Source organism: Manis javanica, chromosome 7 (assembly GCF_040802235.1).
Source record: "Manis javanica isolate MJ-LG chromosome 7, MJ_LKY, whole genome shotgun sequence".
Taxonomy (NCBI): domain Eukaryota; kingdom Metazoa; phylum Chordata; class Mammalia; order Pholidota; family Manidae; genus Manis; species Manis javanica.
This window is the reverse complement of record NC_133162.1, coordinates 127,824,628-127,846,048: the sequence shown is the minus strand read 5'-3', so window position 1 is coordinate 127,846,048 and position 21,421 is coordinate 127,824,628. Positions and strand designations below refer to the sequence as shown.

At 35.7% G+C, this 21,421-nt stretch overlaps 1 protein-coding gene across 2 annotated transcripts in view; it reads right to left on the bottom strand.

Moving 5' to 3' along the window:
* PSMD14 (proteasome 26S subunit, non-ATPase 14) overlaps nt 1-21,193 on the bottom strand; it is an 87,825-nt gene extending 66,632 nt beyond the window's left edge. The window contains exons 1-3 of one of the 2 annotated variants that reach the window (XM_017663793.3): nt 21,009-21,193; nt 15,014-15,139; nt 12,674-12,725 (exon numbers count right to left, since the gene is read on the bottom strand). In XM_017663793.3, coding sequence (XP_017519282.1) covers nt 12,674-12,721 — 48 coding nt within the window. In that variant the 5' untranslated portion in view covers nt 12,722-12,725; nt 15,014-15,139; nt 21,009-21,193. Of the gene's footprint in view, nt 1-12,673; nt 12,726-15,013; nt 15,140-20,679; nt 20,948-21,008 lie in introns of those variants that run through there. The other variant, XM_017663794.3, reaches the window with a different exon arrangement.
* Between the last annotated feature and the right edge of the window lie 228 nt (nt 21,194-21,421).

Here is a 21,421-nt window from a genome sequence, read left to right as displayed (position 1 = left end):
AACTTCATTAAGCATTCATCTATTCACAACATTATTCGGAATACAATGCAAAACATTACAGAGTTGCTATTCCTGGGGAACTGAGGGAACAGGGACAGAAAAAACACTAGAAGAAAAATGTTTACAAAGCATGAAAAGAGTGGCTGTGGTCAAAAGGCACAGGGTAAAGTTCCATTCTTTGGGGAAGGAAAGCACAGGTCACCCTACTACATCTATTTCACTTCTGTTTAACACTCCACAGAGAAGTACTTAAAAGCAAAGCAAGAGCTTTCAATTATGCTCATCACTTTTTCTCAAGTCATATTTCTTCAAATGTCATACTACAATGAACAAGTTCAGTAACTGCTATATGTCTCAACTTCCTCACCTGTAAAATGGAAACCTGTTACTTAATCAATGTCATTTACTAACTACTAGACATCCTGCCTAGGAGAGGGAACGGCCAAACCTTCGAGAACAGAGAGGCAGGGGTCAGGTCTTCCAAAACAACCACCGACCAACCATCCGAATTGATACTTTTCTCTCACTGGGAGATGGTCACCTCGGGGAGGCTGAAGGGCCTGGGGATGATGCTACCAGATGAAAACCTACCCTGGAAGAAACACGAATAGGAAGAAACTCCAAACCATCCACTTGCTGCGCAGTGCATTCTCATTCTCTCGTCCTCTTCCACGGACCTCAGCCACCGTTTGGATCTAGCCTACCTTGAGGGCATGGCCTTTCATCGCTGCCCAATACATACTGCCTTTCACAGTGAGTGTGGGCGGCTCAGAGACCCGTGCCAGGCCAGACCGAAGGCCACACTGGTGTACAAAGTGGTGAGCGCATGATTTCGTCCCCATACAGACTGGTGTCCGGAAAAACTGCCCAAATGTCAAGAATCTGGGCTTGTGGGAAAAGAAAAGCATGGTACAGTTGTATCAGATAGAAATGTCACTTGGGGCTCCAACATTTAATCATATCCACAAGCATTCAAGGAAGTCAATTTATTAAAGAAAGCAGCCTACAAAATATAAGCTCAAACGGGGAAGATATTGCATAGTGAGGGATATATGACAATTACTTCCAGAAACTTGTATTTCCAAGTTCTTATTAAAAAATTCTAAAATTTAATAATTACCAAGTAATTTAAGTCCTTAAAAAATTTATGGGACAGAAGTTAAATTCATTCCACACAACTGCTACATGTAGAAATCTCAACACTTACATGGCCTTTGACTACTACACATTTATTTAAGGGAGTGAGACATCTGAAAACAAGTTTATTATAAAGGGTAAGTACAAAGACACTTGCCAATGTGGGCTCCATGGCCCACAGGCAATGAGCATCAACTGTCTGTGCCAGAAAGACCACCAACTGACACTACAGTGAAGGCCATCAAAGAGACTGTTAATACTCTGGTTTAATCTCAGCACGGGCCAGAGCAGCAGATTAAGCAGAACTTTACATCAGTGGCAGGTCTCCCGAGTTCTCGTGATGCCACAGAATTCTTAAGTGGGATCAGTATGTTCTAAAAAAACATGGTACTGCAAAAGGAAAAAGGTTCCACAGCATCACGCAGTTAATACTTGAAACCTCATCGTCAAAGTGACAGTTTTCAAGTGCCATTTATGATGCCCTAGTCTGGAAACATCCCAGCTAACCCATCTGATCAACAATTTCACAGATGGAAGCACTTGATGGCTAATTGGCAAGTCTATTATTCAAATAAAACAGCTCTCTGTACCTCTTCTTTCCTTTTTACAAGTCAAGGTACAACAAAACTGGTCATTCAAATTAGCTTAATAAGAGAAGCCTCTTTCCCAAAATAATTTTTTTAATGAAACAACATATTTTGGCAGTTAGTTTAGAGCACCAATCAGTTTCTGAATAGTAAGGAGAATGTTCTACAAACCAAAAGGACTAAGAAATATAAACGTTCTTTGAAAAGTTATACTATTTGAACAATGAAGCAAAACTGAAGGAACAAAACAGCAGCAGACTCAGACTCCAAGGAGGGACAGGAAGTTACCAAAGGGGAGAGTTGGGGGAGCGCGGGGGGGGAGGGAGAAGGGGATTGAGGGGCATTATGATTAGTACACACGGTGTGGGGGGATCATGGGGAAGACAGTGTAGCACCGAGAAGACAAGTAGTGACTCTGTGGCATCTTACTACAGTGATGGACAGTGACTGCAATGGGGTATGGGGAGACTTGATAATATGGGTGAATGTAGTAACCACATTGTTTATCATGTGAAACCTTCGTAAGAGTGTATATCAATGATACCTTAATAAAAAAATTAAATAAAAAAGTTATACTATTTGTATCCTCTATCTTGACAATATGTCAAGATATACATTATCTAGGGAATAAAATGAATGACATATTCACTCACTCCTGAAGTGTTCTTAAAACATGGACCAAGTATTGCATGTCAAAATAAAGGAAACCCTCTCAAATAGGTTAGGTTTCCTAAAAATGTAAAAAGTAAGCATCTTATCCTTCATCTACATTTTACAATAAAAATTTCCAGATGGACAGTGACTGTAATAGGGTATGTGGGGGGGACTTGGTGATGGGGGGAGTCTAGTAAACATAATGTTTCTCTTGTAATTGTAGATTAATGATACCAAAATAAGAAAATAAAATAAATTAAAAAAATAAAAATTTCCAGACTACTTACAGTATTTTTAATTCATGAAGCAAGTAGCCAGTGACAACTCTATAGATAATATCTACCTGAAGAAGTGTTATTGATGTAGAATATAGGCTTTGACATCAGAAAGACTTGTGTCCCAACTCTAGCTCCACTTCTTGTTAGTTCCATGACTTGACCCTATAATATGGAAATAATTATTCCTCCTCATATAGCATTGGTGCAAGGATTAAATGAGGAGATTAAACAGATATAACACCTCACACCAGAACATGGGAGGCACTCAGCATTAGTCCATTTGGCTGTCATCTCTTCCCTTACCTAATTTATAACTCCAGAGGGGAATCCTCATACAACTGTCAAAATATGTGAGTTCTCTAGGAGTCCATACGTTTGTTTTAGATCCCACTGACAATTACATTCCCTATTCAGGGTATCTGGCTATCTTCCTATATTGCTACAATTTTCACAGTCCCCAAAGGAACCCCCAAGGAAGAGCCTTATAGAAAGACTGGGCTATAAAATATTCGAAGATCTCACTAGGTCTATTGAAAAGAAATTAGGAAATTGTATAGTAACCAGAACCCACAAATGAAAAATAACATAACAGCCAGAAACTGTGGAACCAGTTGCAAACTAAAGTAAAATCACAATTATCTCCTTATATTGATATAGCTATATAATGGTAACAAAAATGTAGTCTAGTAAATAATGAAGTAGTTTCCCATAAAGTAAAAGAACTCCTTTTCCATAAAACAGAAAGGAGAGCTTTTCCAAAACTAGATTTTGTCATTCTACTATCTACTTTTGATGGGTATTTGCTTCCAATTACTCAGCTCCAGTGATTACAATAGTAGGGAATAAAGAATTTAATAAACAGAGAGCTACCACTAGTACATAAGAATGTAATCAAGTTAAAAGAGGGGAAATGTACATACAAGTATGAGAAAAATCTAACTATCATAATGATTAATTTACTCTGTATTGTCCCTAAGGCGTCCCATTGTGCCAGACACAAGTATTCAGTCTCCAGGAGAGAAAAGCCTGTGAAATATCTGGCAACAATTTGAAAAGCAATACTGGGAGGATGGCCAGTGAAGACCCTTGCCCTGCTCTGGTGGCATGCTTCAAGGGCACTCAACCCAGGTAACATCCCACAAAGTACCACTCTGAACGTGGGTTGTGGGAGAGAACACTGGCCATGACTGCCCAGACTTGAAATGAGTAACATCTAGAGAACTGTCCAAATGAAAGTATGAACTGAATATTTACGTTATTCAAATTTAAGATAGGAACCCAAAGGTCACTGGACCAAATAAGCAATGGAACCAAAAAAATCAAACATTGTAAAAACAATGTTGAGGATAGGAAGTAAAAGACACAGACTGGATTTTTACAACTATAACATCCCATACATTTGGGATACTGAAGTTACACTACAATATCTTAGATTCCTATATTAGAGGTATCTTCTCTTGTTTCTCACCCATATACCCTTTCTACCAAAAATGGTATCAGATGTCATAGATCCATACCCTTGACTTCAAATTTAAAATCTTAACATTTCATTTTTCCTCAGAATTTTGATTTTCTATTTCATCATAATGTGATTAATTTTGGAAGACAATTTCACTACAATTGAAAATATGTCCCTGCTTCTCCTGTTCTGAAGAACTCAAATTTTCCATCAAAAAATAACTTTTTATCGTAAAAGAATTTAACATTCACAAGTATCAAAGACCTTTTCCCTCAGAAGACCAGTCACAACTACAATGTTCAAGCAAAATGACACAGATGAACTGTTAATACCGCCACAAGGAGTTTCCCTTTACTTGAGAACTCTCAAGAGTAGATTTGAGACCTCTTAGGAGCACCGCATTTTTCATAGGGCTTCATATCTGTTCAGAAGAATTACACCTCAACGACAACCAGGAAGAGTGTGCTCTAATTAGCTTGCTTTTGACCTGACCTCCTTCTCAATTTCCTGCATCAGCTCAAGTATATGAATAGAATAATTAAGAACTATACTTTTAAAAATAACAAAATTATTACATGACAAGAGCAGCAAATGAAAAAAAAAATTAAAGGCATCTTGTATTTCTGCTGTTTCTCAAGAAAAATCATTTTATTTGTAGTTAAGCAAAGAAATAAAACAATTACAATTTCTTGACCCTTCCCTACTTCTTAATAGGAAGAAAAATGGCCAAATTAATCTACCAATGTTTAGAAAGGCTCTTTGTAAATGTTCAGAGGATCACATCAGGAGAGATACTCAAAGAATCAAAGGGGGAAAAAAAGGTAACCAAAAGCATCCATCAGTATATAAAAATTGTCACTCAAGAGACAAAAGAGCTCAAAGAACATAAGGAGAACTCATAAAAAGCCTTCAGTAAATGCCTGCTCATTTTCATCCTGCTGCACCAGTTGTAGGTTTTATTTCAAATGTGACAGGTGTAAAGATTAATTGTTCACATTAATCTACGTTGGTTCAAACTATATCAGAATCTCTCTAGTAGATATACAATGAAAACATCATAATCTGTAATTTATTTTAAAACAGTTTTGTAGTAGCTTCTTATCTCTGCTTCCATTCTTGCCTTCTTACATCTCATCTCCAGAGCACCCAGGTTCTTTAAAAATGTCTGATGAGCATAACTACTTTGCCTAAAAATCCCTACAGGCTTCCCAACTCATTCGAAAATGACTCTTTTACGAGGACCCTGCATGATCTAATCTTTGGAAAATTCTCTACAGTTATCCTCTTCAGTTCCAAGACTGGGGAGCATATGCAATGCCTAAGGCATGAGAAAAAGCACCACAAAGTAAATTAAAATGAATTTCTGATTTTGTTTTATTTTTTGGCTTTTTAAAGATGTACTAAAATGTTATTGTCATTTAATATTATTCACTGACTGCTTTAGTTTTTTTGTTTATTAAAAAGAGAGAACATTACATATGAAGTCAAAGTTTCTTTCGCCTCTCTCCCTTCTCATGCATTTGGTGTGGGTCGTCTAAGCCTGTGCTGTACAATATGGTGGCCACTAGCTACACATGACTATTTAAATTTAAATAAAATTAATTATTTAGTTCTTCAGTCATACTATGCACATCTCATGGACTCAATAGCTACATGTAGATATTAAGTTTAAGTTAATTAAAATTAAATAACATTTCCAATTCAGCTCTTCAGTTGCTCCAGTCACCTTTCAAGGGCTTAACTGCCACATGTGGATACTGTATTAACACAGAAATGTAACATTTCGAACACTGCAGGAAGTTCTGTTGGACAGCCCAGTTGCAGAACTTGTAGTACTTTCACTCAAATTACATACACTTTAAAAAAGTGTTACTTTATGTTTTTGAATTAACATTAATGTTTTCATATTGTATATATCTCTCTATAACCTGACTTCTCTTTTGATATGTTCATAAGGTCTATTATTCATACTGATATATAGAATCTAATTCATTTTAACTGCTGTGTAATTTTCCACAGTAAAACATTTTGCCACATATAGACACTTAAGTATTTTCAACTTTCAAAAAATCCAAACAAGGTCATAATGAATATCCTTAAACATGTCTGATACACATGAGCTTCTCTAAAGAGAATAAATGGAATTGCTAAGTCACAGTCATAACATTTTCAACTTTACCATGTAGATAATGTCAAACTGCTTTCCAAAGTGACTTCAATCATTTATACTCCTCATACTGTATGTTCATTCAACATATAGTTACAGTCTTCTATTTGCCAGGTATTCTAAGCACTGAGATATAAACCTCAACCAACTCCCACTCCCACCCTAAGAAAAAAAGCTTACATGAGTATTTTTGCTTCCCAAAATCTTCAGTAACACTTAATATAACAGACATCTGGTTAGAAAAAACAAATCTAATACTTTTTACAATTTTCATTTCCCGGATATATAGTGAGGTTGAGTATCTTTTCATATGCTTATTGGCAACTCTTGTCGTACAAATTGCCATTTCAAGTTCTTCTTGCTATGAAGAGTACGTATTTTTGTCTCATTGCTTTATCGTTCTGATAAATGTACTAACAGATGAGTGTGTTGAATGAGTGTGCTGAAATATCTTCTCTCCCTCTATTGCTTGTCTTTTGTTTCTATTGTCTTTGTTGGGACAAGTAAGTAATATATTGAGGTAGTCAAATCACCAATCTGTTCTTTTAAGTTATGCTTTCCTATTTTGAAGTCATAAAGATAGAAAATTTCCTTCCAAAAAATATTTTTTGGGGACATGTTCACATGTGAGTTTATTTAATCCTTCTAAGAATCATCCAAGGTATAGATATTATTAATTTCAGCTGAAGACATGGTAATTTTATTTTTTATTGTGGTAAAATATACACAACACAAAATTTACCATTTTAATAGTTTTTAAGTGTCTCATTAAGCACATTCACACTGTCATGCAGCCATCACCACTATCCATCTCCCGGACCTTATCACCTCCCCAACTGAAACTCTGTACCCATCAAACACTAACTCCCTGTCCCACTCTGCCGCCCTTCCCATGGCAGCCGCCGTTCTCCTTTCTGTCCTATGGATCTGACCACTGCACTACCTCATGTAAGTGGAATCACACGGCATTTGTCATTTGGTGTCTGGCTTATGTCATCTAGCATAAAGTCTTCAAGGTTCATCCATGCTGCACCATGCGTCAGAATTTCCTTCCTTTTTAATCTGAATACTATTCCATAGTATGTAGGCATCACATTTTGTTTATCCATTCCTCCATCAATAGACAGGGGTTGCTTCCACCTTTTAGCCACTGTTAATAACACTGCCATGAACACTGGTATATAAATATTTAGTTCAATTCTGACTTCCATTCTTTGGGGCATATACTCAGAAATAGAATTGCTGGATCATATGGTAACTCTGTGTTTAATTTTTTGAGGAACCACCATACTGTTTTCCACAGAGGTCATACAAGTTTACATTCCTACCAGCAATGCACAGGGTTCCGATTTCTCTATATCATCACCAACATTTGTTATTTGCTACTTTGTTTTGGATGACAGCCATCCTAATGAATGTGCCTTCCAAAATTATTATGTTTGATTTTCACAGGTCTTCAATCTAGTTGGTATACATTTTTGTATATAGAATAAGGGAGGAATCTAATAATAGTTTTTCCACCATACAGAGAAACCCTTGTTTTGGCATCATTTAATCCACAGGCTTTGATTAGAAGCTTTCCCACTAATTTTTAACACCATTTCTATCACAAATCAAGTTCCCATATATGCATGAGTCTATTTCTGGGCTTTCTATTTCATTATAGTGATCTACCTATCTCCCTACCAGTATACCACTACTTGAGTCATACAGAATTTAAAAATATTTTTATATTTGCTACCGCAAGTTCCTTCTTTTCTTTCTAAGAATTTCTTTGCTATTCTTGGATTATTTTCTCCTATATGAATTTTCAAATCAGTTTTCTAATTCCATGAAAATTGTGCTTAATATTTTTACTGGAATTGCATTTATGATTAATTAGAAGGAATCAACATGTGATACTGATTCTTCATCCATGAAAATGGTATTATTTCTTCATTTATTCCAATCATGCTTTCCCATTGCTATGTTGTATTAATCCTTCCTATAGATCATGAGACCAAAAGCTGAAAAACAAATAATTAAAAGGACATTTCTACTCTAAAACTCATAATAGAAAACCACAAAAATGGTCATTAGTTATAGATACATATGATATCCATACACTATGTGGATTTGGGAGTTACAACCAGTAAAAGAGATCATATCCAACTCACGTAGTTATTTAAAAAATCTAACCACCTGAAATAATCCTTCATAATGTAGCTTATATCTCACCACTTTCAGAAAGCCTTCTCTAATTACTCACCTACAGTACTTTCCTCTGTGTCTGCATGTGGAAATTACTAAGGTCTGTATCAGAAACATACAAGATGCTAACTCATAGGCAACACAGGCCTGCATATGTGCTTAGTTTTGCCTACACCATGTTTATTCAAACAAGAACTGGAGACCAAAAAATTAGGGCATTTCACACAAAAATCACAGCATTTCTGATGTGTAGATTGTATGTCATTTTTTCAGGGACCGAGCTAAGAGAGGTTCTAGCTCCATGCTTCCTTACCAAGGCAGGCAAGTCACACACTGATTCTTGACGTTTCTGCCTGAAAGAAGCCTGTTTATTTCCAATTCACATTCCATTGGTCAAAGCAAAATCATGGTCAGGCTAACTTCAAAAATGATGGAAAAGTATAATCCTATTATGTGCTAGAAGGTTAAAAATCAGAAGTATTTCATATAATTGGGAACTTTGCCTTCAATCTCTTCCCTACTACATGTTCTCCAAACTACTACAATTAATTTTTAAAACCAGAAATCGAATTATCTCACCGCTGCTAAAAAAAATCATGAAACTATAATGCCTATGAGGAGAAAAGTAAAAATCACTAAGAATGACATTTACTCTTTCATAATCTACTCCAAACTCATTTACCAGCTTCTTTTCCCATTATTTCCTCTCACATCACCTATTCTCCAGCCTTTCTGAATATGTCTTGGTATATATTTCAAAACTTAACTTAAACATCATCTCTTTAATTTAGTCTGATTTTCCTTTTCTTGGAAAAAAGTAAACCCTAAATCCACTATACTTAGAAGTCACATTGTTTATAATGAGCACTAATACTCATTCAAAGTAGTTAATATGTGCCAGGCACTTAAAACATAATTGCTGTGTGTCTAACAGAATGTACAGTCCCTAGGTTAAATAATGATGTTCTTGTTTACCTTGGTATTATAATCCCTTAGCACAAAACCCAATTCACAGAAACTCAAAATAGTTGCCTAACAAAATCAAATACAAAACAAGATAACAAATGCCACTGACTTCTTTAAGAATTTGTTTATCTATTTTTTAATGTATTTATTTATTTTGATATTGTTAATGTACAATTACATGAACAACATTATGGTTACTAGACTCCCCCTATTATCAAGTCCCCCCCACATACCCCATTACTGTCACTGTCCATCAGCGTAGTAAGATGCTATAGGAAATCGTTTATTCTTAAGGCTTACCTTGACTGTTTCTAAAGCTAAAATGAACTACAAGACTTAAACTAATACTGGTAAAGACTAGGCAGTATGCTTTGGCTAGGCCCATCTCTTGGGTTTTGTCTTCACTGCTTTTGGAAACAGTTTGGTTGCCAAGACCTAAATTGGAATAATTATAAAGACAATCAAGTAGCCAAATTACAGCAGTAAATGATTTTAATCCAATCATCTCACTTCTTTGAGCAATTTCAAGTTCATAAGCACTTTAGCAAAGTAAATTTAAAAGACCCATTTGAAATTTAAAGCAACTGATTAACGTATTTTAATAGTTCTAATAAAACATCTGTTTCTGCTTCAAACTATTGACAAGTTATAGTGTATGGGATTATGTACAGACTTAATTATTTTAGCCTATCAGTTTTCAAGTATTAACACTTAAAAATGTAGTATTAAAAAAAATAAAGCTTTGAATTGTTTTGTAGGTATGGACACCACAATAAAGAACTAGGAAAAAGTACTGTGATAAAGTTAATGGAAGAGAAAGTTTTAAGAAAGACATTGTGAACAGCGTGAAACACTGAAATCTAGTTAAAAAAGAACTAAAAGTAGGCCAATAGTCTTGGCAATATGAGCAATTCCAGGAGGGTAACAGAGGAGGAGGCCAGAATATAATTGCAAGAGTGTTAATGAAGGTAAGGAGGCAGAATATGTGTGTGTAAGTCATTATGTCAGCAATCCTAGGAATAAATGGAAGAAAAATTTCAATGGCAGGATACAGTGAAGTTTTGCCACATTTTGGATACAAGATACTTAAACATCTTTATAAGCAGAGAAAGGGGTCAGTGGAGATAAGAAAGGATTCAAGAGAAATTCTGGAAAAGAGAAAGGTCACTTATATTTAGCTAAATTTAATAAGAGTCCTTAGAATGGATGGGGAACCCTGCTGTACTTCTATTCCCATGTTTTAAAAGGGCCATCTTCAAACTTACGGAGCATGTTAACTACCCCTATTTATGAGGAAATTCTGCCTTTTCCATTAAGTGGTAAGATAACTAACATTTCCCACTGATTTTTGGAGGGATAAAACAACTTATGTCTCCTCTTCTCTTACTGGTTACTATGTACTATCTAATAGAAAAAGTAGCTATTATCAACCCAAAAATCTTTGACTTATTAAAAATAAACAATACATTTAACATTTTATTCCTGTGACATTTGTTGCAGAATTAACATTGTATTTGTCAAATCAGTCTAGAACAGGAGTTTTTAGAAAAAAATTATAAGCATTAAGTATCTAGTATTTGATAAAGGAGATATCACAGAAACAAGAACCCCACAAATTATTCCATTGAGAATTTGTCATAATTGGGAAAGTGAAGCACATACACATGAAATAGTAGGTACTCGAGCAACATATTTTTAAGTTCAAATAAGAATACAGACTGAGGCCACAAGGGCTGACTAAATTTTCAGAAACTGAGAAGAGGCTATTAAACCAACTTAGTTTTCCACTTAGTGCAAAGACTTGCACTGGTCATTGAGATATGATGTAGCTCAATTTGTGGTAAATAAAACCATTATTTCATGTCTAGCAATATCCCAGCATGGATATATAATTTATTGAATTGAATGCTTAAGGAATGTTATTCTGGTATTTAAATATGATACAACTTCCCTTAAGAATTCTACTAAGGCAACATCTTTACCTGTAATTTGCAGACCTCAGCTCACTTCTGATACTTTTATAGGCCTTAACATTGTAATTGCCAATTTTAGAATAAATTAGGGAAATTACAGAAGCTATCTAGCATTTTTTAAAACATGGAAGCAGCTTTGGCCTCTTAAGAGAATGGATTACACAGATGTCATAAAATGAAGAATCATGAACAGGCTGACACTAAAGGAACATGAGAAACACTCAACACTTACAAAAGTAAACAAAAATAACTGAAGTCTATACACAAGAATGCAATACAGAATCACAAATCAATTTCAACTTTGTAGAAGGAAAAGGTTTGTCAAAAACCATGGCAGACTTAATCAAGAAACTCTTGTAAAAGTGCCTCCACACTGAAACGTTTATTAAATCTCACACAAAACAGTTTCTTACACAAAATACAGACTATTTTAATGAAGGAAGACAAACTCATTGATAGTGATATGGAAACGAAGGAGAGCTGGTAATTAAAAGGGTTCTAAAGGTGAGTTATAAAAATATTCCCCAAACTTGCGAATACATAAAGTGATACATTACATAAAAGTCTAAGGAAAGGAACAGTCATCTCTTTTGTGACTGGAGGACTAGGAAAATAATCAGTGCAGAGCTCAAGAGAGGCAGAAATTTCTTCTTTAGCTGAAAAGAGAACACCCTCAGATAGAAATCTAGCTAGAAAATATTTGCCCAACAGCATGGAACAGGATAAATGGTAATACAAAACAACCGAAAACTCATTTAGTTTTAATAAGAATATAAAAGAAACCATGTAAAAAAACCTCTTTTTTTCATTAATTCACTCATGTATCATAATTACTAAAAGGCATTTATCAGTTTAAGACTATACATACAAACATTCTAAGGGTCAGTTTTCTGGATCTTGCCAAGAGTATGCCATGTTTACTTTTTCATGTGTCACATCTAAAGTCTACACTGGATGTAAACCCAGAAGTAAGATGATCAGTACTTTTTTTTACTAAGAGACAAGTTTGAAAATCTTATATCTCAAAACTTTAAATCGAAGTAAAGAGAAAATTCTGATCCCTAGGAGAAAATTATATTAAAATAGAAGATGTTCTCCACATGTTATTCAGGGTTGCAATTCAGCAACCAGTTTATAAGGTAAGCTGCTTACCATGAGGTTATCTGTGAATCAGTTTTCTTGGTAGTGATTTCTTTCTGTTGGGTTAACTAGAGAAAGGCTTGTAGTTTACACACAGAAATACTGAGAGTCCATATACTAACCTGGCCCAGTCCAGGCATACCTCCTCCAAGTCTAAGAAGTCTGTCCATATTTCTAGAAAACAGAAACAAAGGAAAACGTTCCTAAGCACCAAAGTGTTTACTCAATTGCTATCGATATAATTCACCTTCAGTCACTCAGTATGTCAAAAATATTGGTGGTAATTACAACACAACATCAGACTTCCTGTTAATTAACACCACATATTAATTCAAGAAGCTGTCTTCCATGCTAATTAACAGACCTTATTTTACTGCTTTGGTTTTGGGTTATCCCCGTTTTAAAGACAAGCAATCTTAGCATACTTTCAAAACTTTGCTATCATTAAGTTAATTATATTTTCTTATTGTTATCTAATAAAGTACCTGAATGAGGAAAGAGTGCCTGAGACGCTTATCATATGTATGATTGAATTTCCTTCAATTTGTCCAGAGTGTACAAATAAAAATCCTCACTTTTAAATTAAATTTTAACATCCTCATTAGTAAGTTCTGTGCTAATTAAGTTACAGCTTGTCAGTTACCATCAAAACTACATGTGAAAGACATTGTGAGCAGATTATGGATCTCTGAATTAGCATCAAAGGCTTTTAAAAAATGAACTCATTATACAAAAGAAATATTATAAACATTAAGTGCATTAAGATAGTGTTCTAGAACCTCACAAGTATTTTGTGTTATTTCAAGTGTTGTGGAGATATGTACCTTTTTCACTAAGGAATTTCAGCTGCTGTCTTAATTAAAATTCTAGAGTTATTTATACAAAGAGGAATAACTGAATTATTAATCTGATATTATTTTTATGTCTGGAAATACTACAGAAAACATTCTTGTAAGCTTGAAAAAGTCACAGAAAAAAATCAAGGAAATAGCAATGGTACTACTATGGCCTCAAATACACAAAAAGGAGTAATTAAATTATCAAAATTAATATCAGAACTAAATGAACATGACAATGAAGAATTTTTTCTACTTGAAAATGCTATTATGTCTTAAAATTCCTCTTCTTCCTAAGAGAATGCTTTAGAAAATGGTATTACAATTAATTTTCTAACTTAAACACAGCAGATTAACCTAGTCATTCATCCAAGGTGTTTTACTGGTTAGAACTGTTATGCAAACTAAAACCCAATAATGAACTTCTGATCATTACACTACTGCCTGATCATGTGTATTGCATCCTGCAAACAATTTAATCATATGAATCTTTATGTTAATCTTGCAAACTCCACATATAGAAAAGTACACAAATGACGCAGCCATGGACTCTTCACAAAGTGAACACATCCCCATAACCACCACCTCGATGAGGAAACAGAGCATTACCTCCACTGAAGAACACGTCTCATGCCCCCTTCCCACTCCCCACTGTCCTGGAAAGGCAGAATTCCAACTTCTAACAGCATAGATTAGTTTTGCTGTTACTGAATTTTAAATAAACAAAATCACATACTTTTTGTGTCTAGCTTATTTCACTCAACAACTCTGTGAGATTCATAATAGATAAACTAATTTAAAAAAAATGAAAAGTCACATAAGAAAAGCTGGTAGTCTAGACAAAATTTCTGCTTTACAACCTTAACTCATCCTCCTAACAGCAACATTTACAGATAAAATCTCCATTAAATTCTCATTAAAATCCCTCCACTGAAATACGGCATTCAATACATTGTACTTTTTAAAGGCTACAGACAGGAAAAAAAAACAAACAAAGACCTGTATATCATAAATATTAAACACATTTCTCTAGAAGACATTACAAAGGAAAAAAAATTTCTTTTGGACCATTTCAAACTTGCAAATTTAAAGAACAAATAAAAATAAACAAAAACTAACATGCAGTTTACTTTAGACATTATGTATATACTCTAGGCCAAAGTCAATTCCCAGATGTGTTCAGTTTATCTCCTCCCCCTGTGTTGTTTCTGATAACTTACACAGACTCCAGATGCTATGAATATATATGAAAACATGGGAAGCAGAGGGAAAGAAAATCTGGCAGGTCAAATTTGTGTTTTTAGCAAAATTAGATGTCTCAGCAAACAGGGAAAAATGTTTAACGAACTAAAACATCTAAGGTAAGCTAATGAGATTTACTAAAAATATTAACATTTGGAAATGGAATATATTGATAAATGTTCTAAATCACACTAGTTTTTTTTTAAGTGTATAGAAAGCAGACAGAAAAAATGCTAGTTATATAAATGACTTCATAAGCCCTTAAATCTGGTTATCTATCACACTTTTATAATTTGATATATATTAGAAATGATACATTTCATAATATCTTTATATCATATCCTGAAAGAATAGGTAAAGGTAAAATACATTCATAATTCTCACCTGGTCAGTAACTACAATTCTTGTGGTGTTAAGCTTCAGTTTTCTGAGTTCGACAAATTTCTTAAGTTATGCTCTTGCTAATACTGGCAGGTGTAATTTTTCCCAAGTATTTTTTTTCTCTCTTTCCTAAAAAAATAAAATACAATATTATTAATTTGAGAACTAAGGAAGAAAATATGTCAACAGCTTTAAAAGAAGCAAAATTCCCAAAAATGAAATAGAAAGCAAAACTGATTTTTAATCACCATTCCTAGAGAATATAGAATGAAATACCATCCTGGGGAGTTATATACAGCATAGTGATTAACCATGTATCCAAATTTGTTTAAATTTCTCTTTTGAGCAGTTCTAATTATATGTAAAGATTGACTTGCATGACTTTTACTCTTTCTAGAGGTATTTCAAAGAACAAAGAAAAAACTGACTATTTTCAAATAAAACAAAATTCATTCTACTAAGTAATTACCATATAGGTCCATTGTACGTTATTACAAATCTATGCCATATTATGGAATCTTAGTGATGTCATTTTTTCCTGTATCTTGAAAGTTTGCTATTTCATAACCTAGGAATTAATTCATCATTTCTTAATCAATTATCCCCAATGATGCCAAAAGAGACTAAAGTAACAAGAAACTAGAAGAATGATACAAATTGTCCAAAATGGTGCAATAGTGAAATACACTACAGCTACTGTATTATCCTTCAGTATTTATTCTGCTGCCCAAAGCATTGCTTCATCTTTCAGAGAGGTATAAAATCTCTGAAGGCATTACCTTTGTAGTCTTTTTTAACTTTCACTGAACACAGCTGACAATTCATAATTTTTCATATTCTACCCATAATGACAGAACTGACAGAGAAAACAAGTTTCACAATTATTAGAGAATCACATGGGAAATGTAAAGGAACAAGTACCAGCACTCTAGTCGTTAATGATGACAATATAATTGATGTTTTGTGTAAGCCAGGATTTCTCTGGCATTACTGGCATTCAGAACCAAGTAATTTTTTGTTACTGGGGGCTGTCTTGTGCATTAGAGTTAGGGTTTTTAGAAGCATCCCTAGCCTCCACCAACTAAATGCCAGTAGCACCTACCCAGTTACGATAATCAAAAATGTGTCCAGACATTTGCCAGACGTCTATCTCCTGGAAGGGCAAAGTGACTCCCAGTTGAAAACCACTTACATAACGAACTGACTTTGCAACTTCAGATAATAGTATCCTAGATTGATTTTCTCAAATTTAAAAACAAATGAAAGCTGGAAACAGTTTGAGACCTCTTCAAGAAGTTCAACACAGAACTACCAAAAGGCCCAGCAATTTCATTCCCAAGTATGTATCCAAAAGAACTGAAAACAGGTCTTCAAAACAAGTACACCTGACCCTTGAACATCATGAGCGTCAGAGGCACCAACCCCCTGCACAGTTCAAAATCCACATATAACTTCTTCGGGGGAGCTGACTCCCCCAAAACTTAATCGCCTATATACTGATGGTTGCCGAGGGCTGGAGTAAAATGGAGAAACTGCTTAATGACTAAGATTTTACTTCAGAATGATGGACATGTCTTTGAACTAGGTAGAGTGATTAACAGCACAACACTGTGAATGTACTAAATGACACTGAATTATTCACTTTAAGACAGGTGATTCCATGTTACATGAATTTGCCCTCAATATGTTTTTTTAAAAGGATCAATGAGTAAAACAATATATTTCCAAGACCAAAAAAGAATTCCATCCATTTAGGTATTCAACAAGGACTTTTATTCTTTTACAAGAACCTGTTTTGCTAAAGAGATATGTGACATATTCTATTAGCTTTTATGATGTTGACACAGTTTATATGTGGACAAATGCTGAAGTGTACACAAAGGTAAACGAAGGAAATAAATAATGTAGAAATTTAAAAAAAATCAATGGATTAAGTCTAATTGGTATTTATAAATCTAAAAATAAAAACGTTCTGTGAACAAAGATAATAACCTTTCTCTCTTTAACAAAATTACGACCTGTCAATGTTTTCAAAAGTATTGCACTGGGAAGATGAAAAAGTTCTGGAGAAGGATGGTGGTGATGGCTGCACAACGTGAATATACTTAATACCACTGAACTGTACATCCAAAAATGGTTAAAATGGTTAATTTTATGTCATTCATATTTCAAGACACATATAAAGTTTTGCAAGTGCAAGAACCAGAAGAAATAATTATTTCTGTTAGAGGCATATTTAAAACGTGAAGCTGATCTGTAAGGTGGATAGTTCCACTTCATGCATGATGAGCAATTACATTCAAAGGATATTGTCCATTTTGAGAACAGATACCTTCAAAACCAGGAAAAGACAGAATTAAAAACTGCCCTTGCTATGTTTATAACATTTCTAATGTAGTTGTTTTTTAGTATCCCTGTATTGTTCCTTCTGTAAACTATTCATAAAATGAATGAAAGGCATAAGAATTTTAAAAAGGTCCACTGGACCCAGACAGTAAATGGTAATGACTATTTTTCTTGGTATATGAGGGTTATGAGCTATGACTCTGCAGTCCAAGTGCCAGGATTCAAATCCTGGCTCTAATATTTATTAGTTCTGTGTATGTCAGTCAGTTACCTCTCTCAGCCTCAGTTTCCTCATCTACAAAATGGGGATGAAGATAGCCTCCATCACACAGAGTTATTTAGAAGATGAAAGAAGACACAGGACCTAAGCAGCACTGAACACAGTGTGTGGCATACCGGTAGGAAACAACGAATGCTAGCTGCTGTCATCAGCACCACTATCCATGAACAGAGCTACAGTTCACCCCACACAGTTTTCCCCGTTTGCCACTTAGTGACTTTCAAAACAACTGGTATATTTCACAGCATTAAATGAATCACACTGGAGGGGAAGGACTTGCACTTTGCAGAATTTAACAAAGGAATTCATAAAATTTAAGTGGTATGCTATAACATAAAAAGACTACTACCAATTCTCAGAAATAAAAGTTAATACAAAAGGTCTATAGATCTAAACCAAATTTTTACACGTATCAAAAAGCAGAGGACTCAAGAGCTCATTCATATGATTAACTTTACTTAAAACATTATCAGATATGAATAATGTATTTCACTATACCTAATATGTCCTACATACAGTAATGTTTAGAATCCTTTTGGTAAAAACAGTACAAAATAAGTATCATTATGTTCAAATGTTTGGTTTTCCACTTTATTTACCAACTGAATTAACATCTGATTAGAACCTGATATAGTTAGATTGTGTTCCCATTGGAATTTGAATTCAATTTTGAAATATTTACAAGAAATGGATGGAACCATGAATAACTCTAAAAACAGATCCCTCAATATTTTAATCTGAATTTGGAATGTGACAATTTTTTTTTCTTTTCAACCTTTTCACAAGGTACACTGGCTTCCCAGTAATTCATAAAATTCGAACAAAATCATGAAGCCCTTAGCTGTTCAGGTTTATCATTCCATTTCTTAGTTCATTTTTCATTTTTTACTCCTTAAATCATACTGCAGTTAAAAAACCATTACTTCTCAGACTGATGTTAATTTTTTTAAATGACTCCATGTTTGTGATGAGTTTCTAATTCCTATACTCTCTAATTTGTGGAAATTTGTAACTTATTTCACTTTCTTACAGGCTTTCTTCAGTGGAAGAAACAGACTCAACATTAAACTTAATTACATAAATAGGATTTTGAAGGATTTTCCCCAGTTTAGAACAGTGAGGATGGAACTATAGTATCTTCTTGTGCTGTCTCCTAATTACAGTATTCAAGTAAAACATTTATTAAATGTAGGTTTTCCCCGCTATCCAACTGCAGAGCGTTCCTATGAAAACTTTTCAGAAGCAGAAATGGCATGAAGTGAAGAGCAATTACCATCTCATAAAAGCAGAAATGCTCTTTGGATTTCTTTCTGTTAGGAAAACAGGTACTAATGTAGTTCTTTCATAAAAGTGAAGTGGCATAAACTCAACCTTTGGGTAGGGGGGGAAACCTGTACTACCTTGTATACAAGGTGGTACAGAAATACAGCCACAAAGACACTTAGTGACTTTCACTGAAAGAATTTACAATTATCTGGGGAGGCATTATATAAACCCATGAAAAATACACAAGTGAAAGGATAGCAAGGTAGAGCTGCAAAGTCTCTGGAGGGAATGAGACCTATATTTGAATCCTGGCTCACCACCTACTCTCTGTATGATCCGGAACAAGTCACCCTCAAGACTCTAGGCCTGATCTATAAAATGGGGGTAATACCCAGTTTGCAAGTCTGTTGTTAAAAAAAATACACAGCACCTAATACAGTGCCTGGAATATATAGGTACTCAGTAACTGTTGTTATCATTATTATCTTAGAACCAGAGATTATTTAATCCAATTCTCATTTTACACATGAGGACACCAAAGTATCGTAAAGTAGAATATAAATGTCAAATGAGTGCAACAAACTGGGTATATGACAAGTTCATGAGTAATAAATTACGTAAGTATTCCGGTAAGGCTTTCACAGGCGGACACTGAATTACGGTATGAACATTTCTATACAACTGAAAACAAAAGCACAACTGCTTCTTCTTACTGATTTTCAAACATGGGTACTGAACCTGGATACTAAACACAAGGTTCACAAGTATAAAAATAGGATAAACCCATGTCAAAGCGGTTAAAATGCAGCTTTTAAATGAGAAGAGCAATGTATTATTTACCAAGAACCTTGGGGGTAAAAAAATCTCCCAAACTCAACGGGTGAGGCTTCATTGAAAGATCACGGCTTCGAAACTTTATTTTGTTGGATGGATGTGATTTGGTTCTGAGACAAATTCAAGACAATACTCAGATTTTAACTAACTTTCATTTCACTAAAACACATCTTTACTGCAGTGAATTCTATGACACTAACTTTTCTCTTTAAATGCACAATAACCCACGTAAATTTGTTTAAACCATACAATTTAAACTTTAAATGAACCAGCTGCTAGCCTTACATGACAAGAAGGCCACCATTATTTTAATTATCTCCATCAAAATTTTATTCAGTTATTTTTTGTTATTTCAGCATTACCAGTGGCTGTCTTTGGCTTTACTCATAAACATTGTCAGTGCCACTAAAAACATGCTTTTGCGAGCAAGGGAAAAAAATCATTTTCACCTTAGAACTGCATTTCTATGCTAATTTCTAAAGCCTCTTCCTTTCCTTTCCTTTCCCATGAAATCCTTCATCAACTTTTGGTTACCATTTTAACTTCAGTAAGTTTTCATTTGGTCACTATATTTACATTCAAACTCTTGCCACAAATTTATATTTTTCTTCTCTTGACAGACAAAGTAACATCCCAGAGGAAAAGTTAGGTTCCCAAGAGGAACAGAGACTAGCAAATTTCTACTGTAATTAAAAGAGGAATATAATCAACTCGTCAAAAACTATTCAATCAGGACAAACTAAAAGTAAGTTAAACCGCAGAGCAGAAATAACCACAGTTTGTTTTGAAGACACTCAAGGTTATAAACCAGACTGCATCTCTGCATTGCTGTCTGCTTTTTGAAAGGAGTTGAACACCTAACCGTAAGAAAAGTCAAGGCCTATGAAAAGGGCAAGTAATAAAGCAAACATGCATTAAACAGGAAATTTCACTTTGAACTCACGTTTCCTCTGTCTGCTTTAAAGTGCTACCAGTGCAGAAGTGACTATCAGTACAGCGCAGACAAGTACAGGCCATGAACAGGGCTTGTCCCGGTCCCCAGGCAGGGCGAAGTCAGGGGAGCAGAAACATCTGGAGGAAGGCAACATCCAGACCCAAGGCAGCCACAGCCCCCGGCGGCCCGCGAGCAGGACCAAGGCGCCTGGGCTCCTCCCTCGGGCCCGGCCTCCGGTGGCGACTCGGCTGGGCAACGTGACTCAGGAAAGCACGGCGCTAGCAGCGGCCTACGCGGCTGCGCTCGCGGAGCCCCGGGGCCTGCCGGCGCCGTCTTACCTGAAGGCGGGAGGGCGCAGAAGGCCGCGGTCTGGACCCGGTCTTCCTGCTAGGGTGGCGCGGAGGCGGCTGCGGCTGCGGGTCAGACTCGCCCGGCGCTGGCTCCGCGAACCGGCGATGAATCAGCCCGATTCCATTCAAAAGAGTTGCCCGGGCCTCCGCCGCGAAGCACTTCCGGGTTCACCGCCGTGCCTCGGCTTCCGTTCCCCCGACGGCCAATCGGAGACGACTCGGGAGCCGGGCGAGCGTCCCGGGAGGATGCCCCGGACAGACGGAGCGGGCCGCCCGCCTCGCCGGACCAGGCTGGGATCCCCGGGCGGAAGTGAGCGCAGGGCCCGCTCCCGCTCCAGCGACAGCCTCCTTTCTCTCCCCCCACGACTCTCTCCCACCTCTGCGCGCTCGGGCGGCAGCCG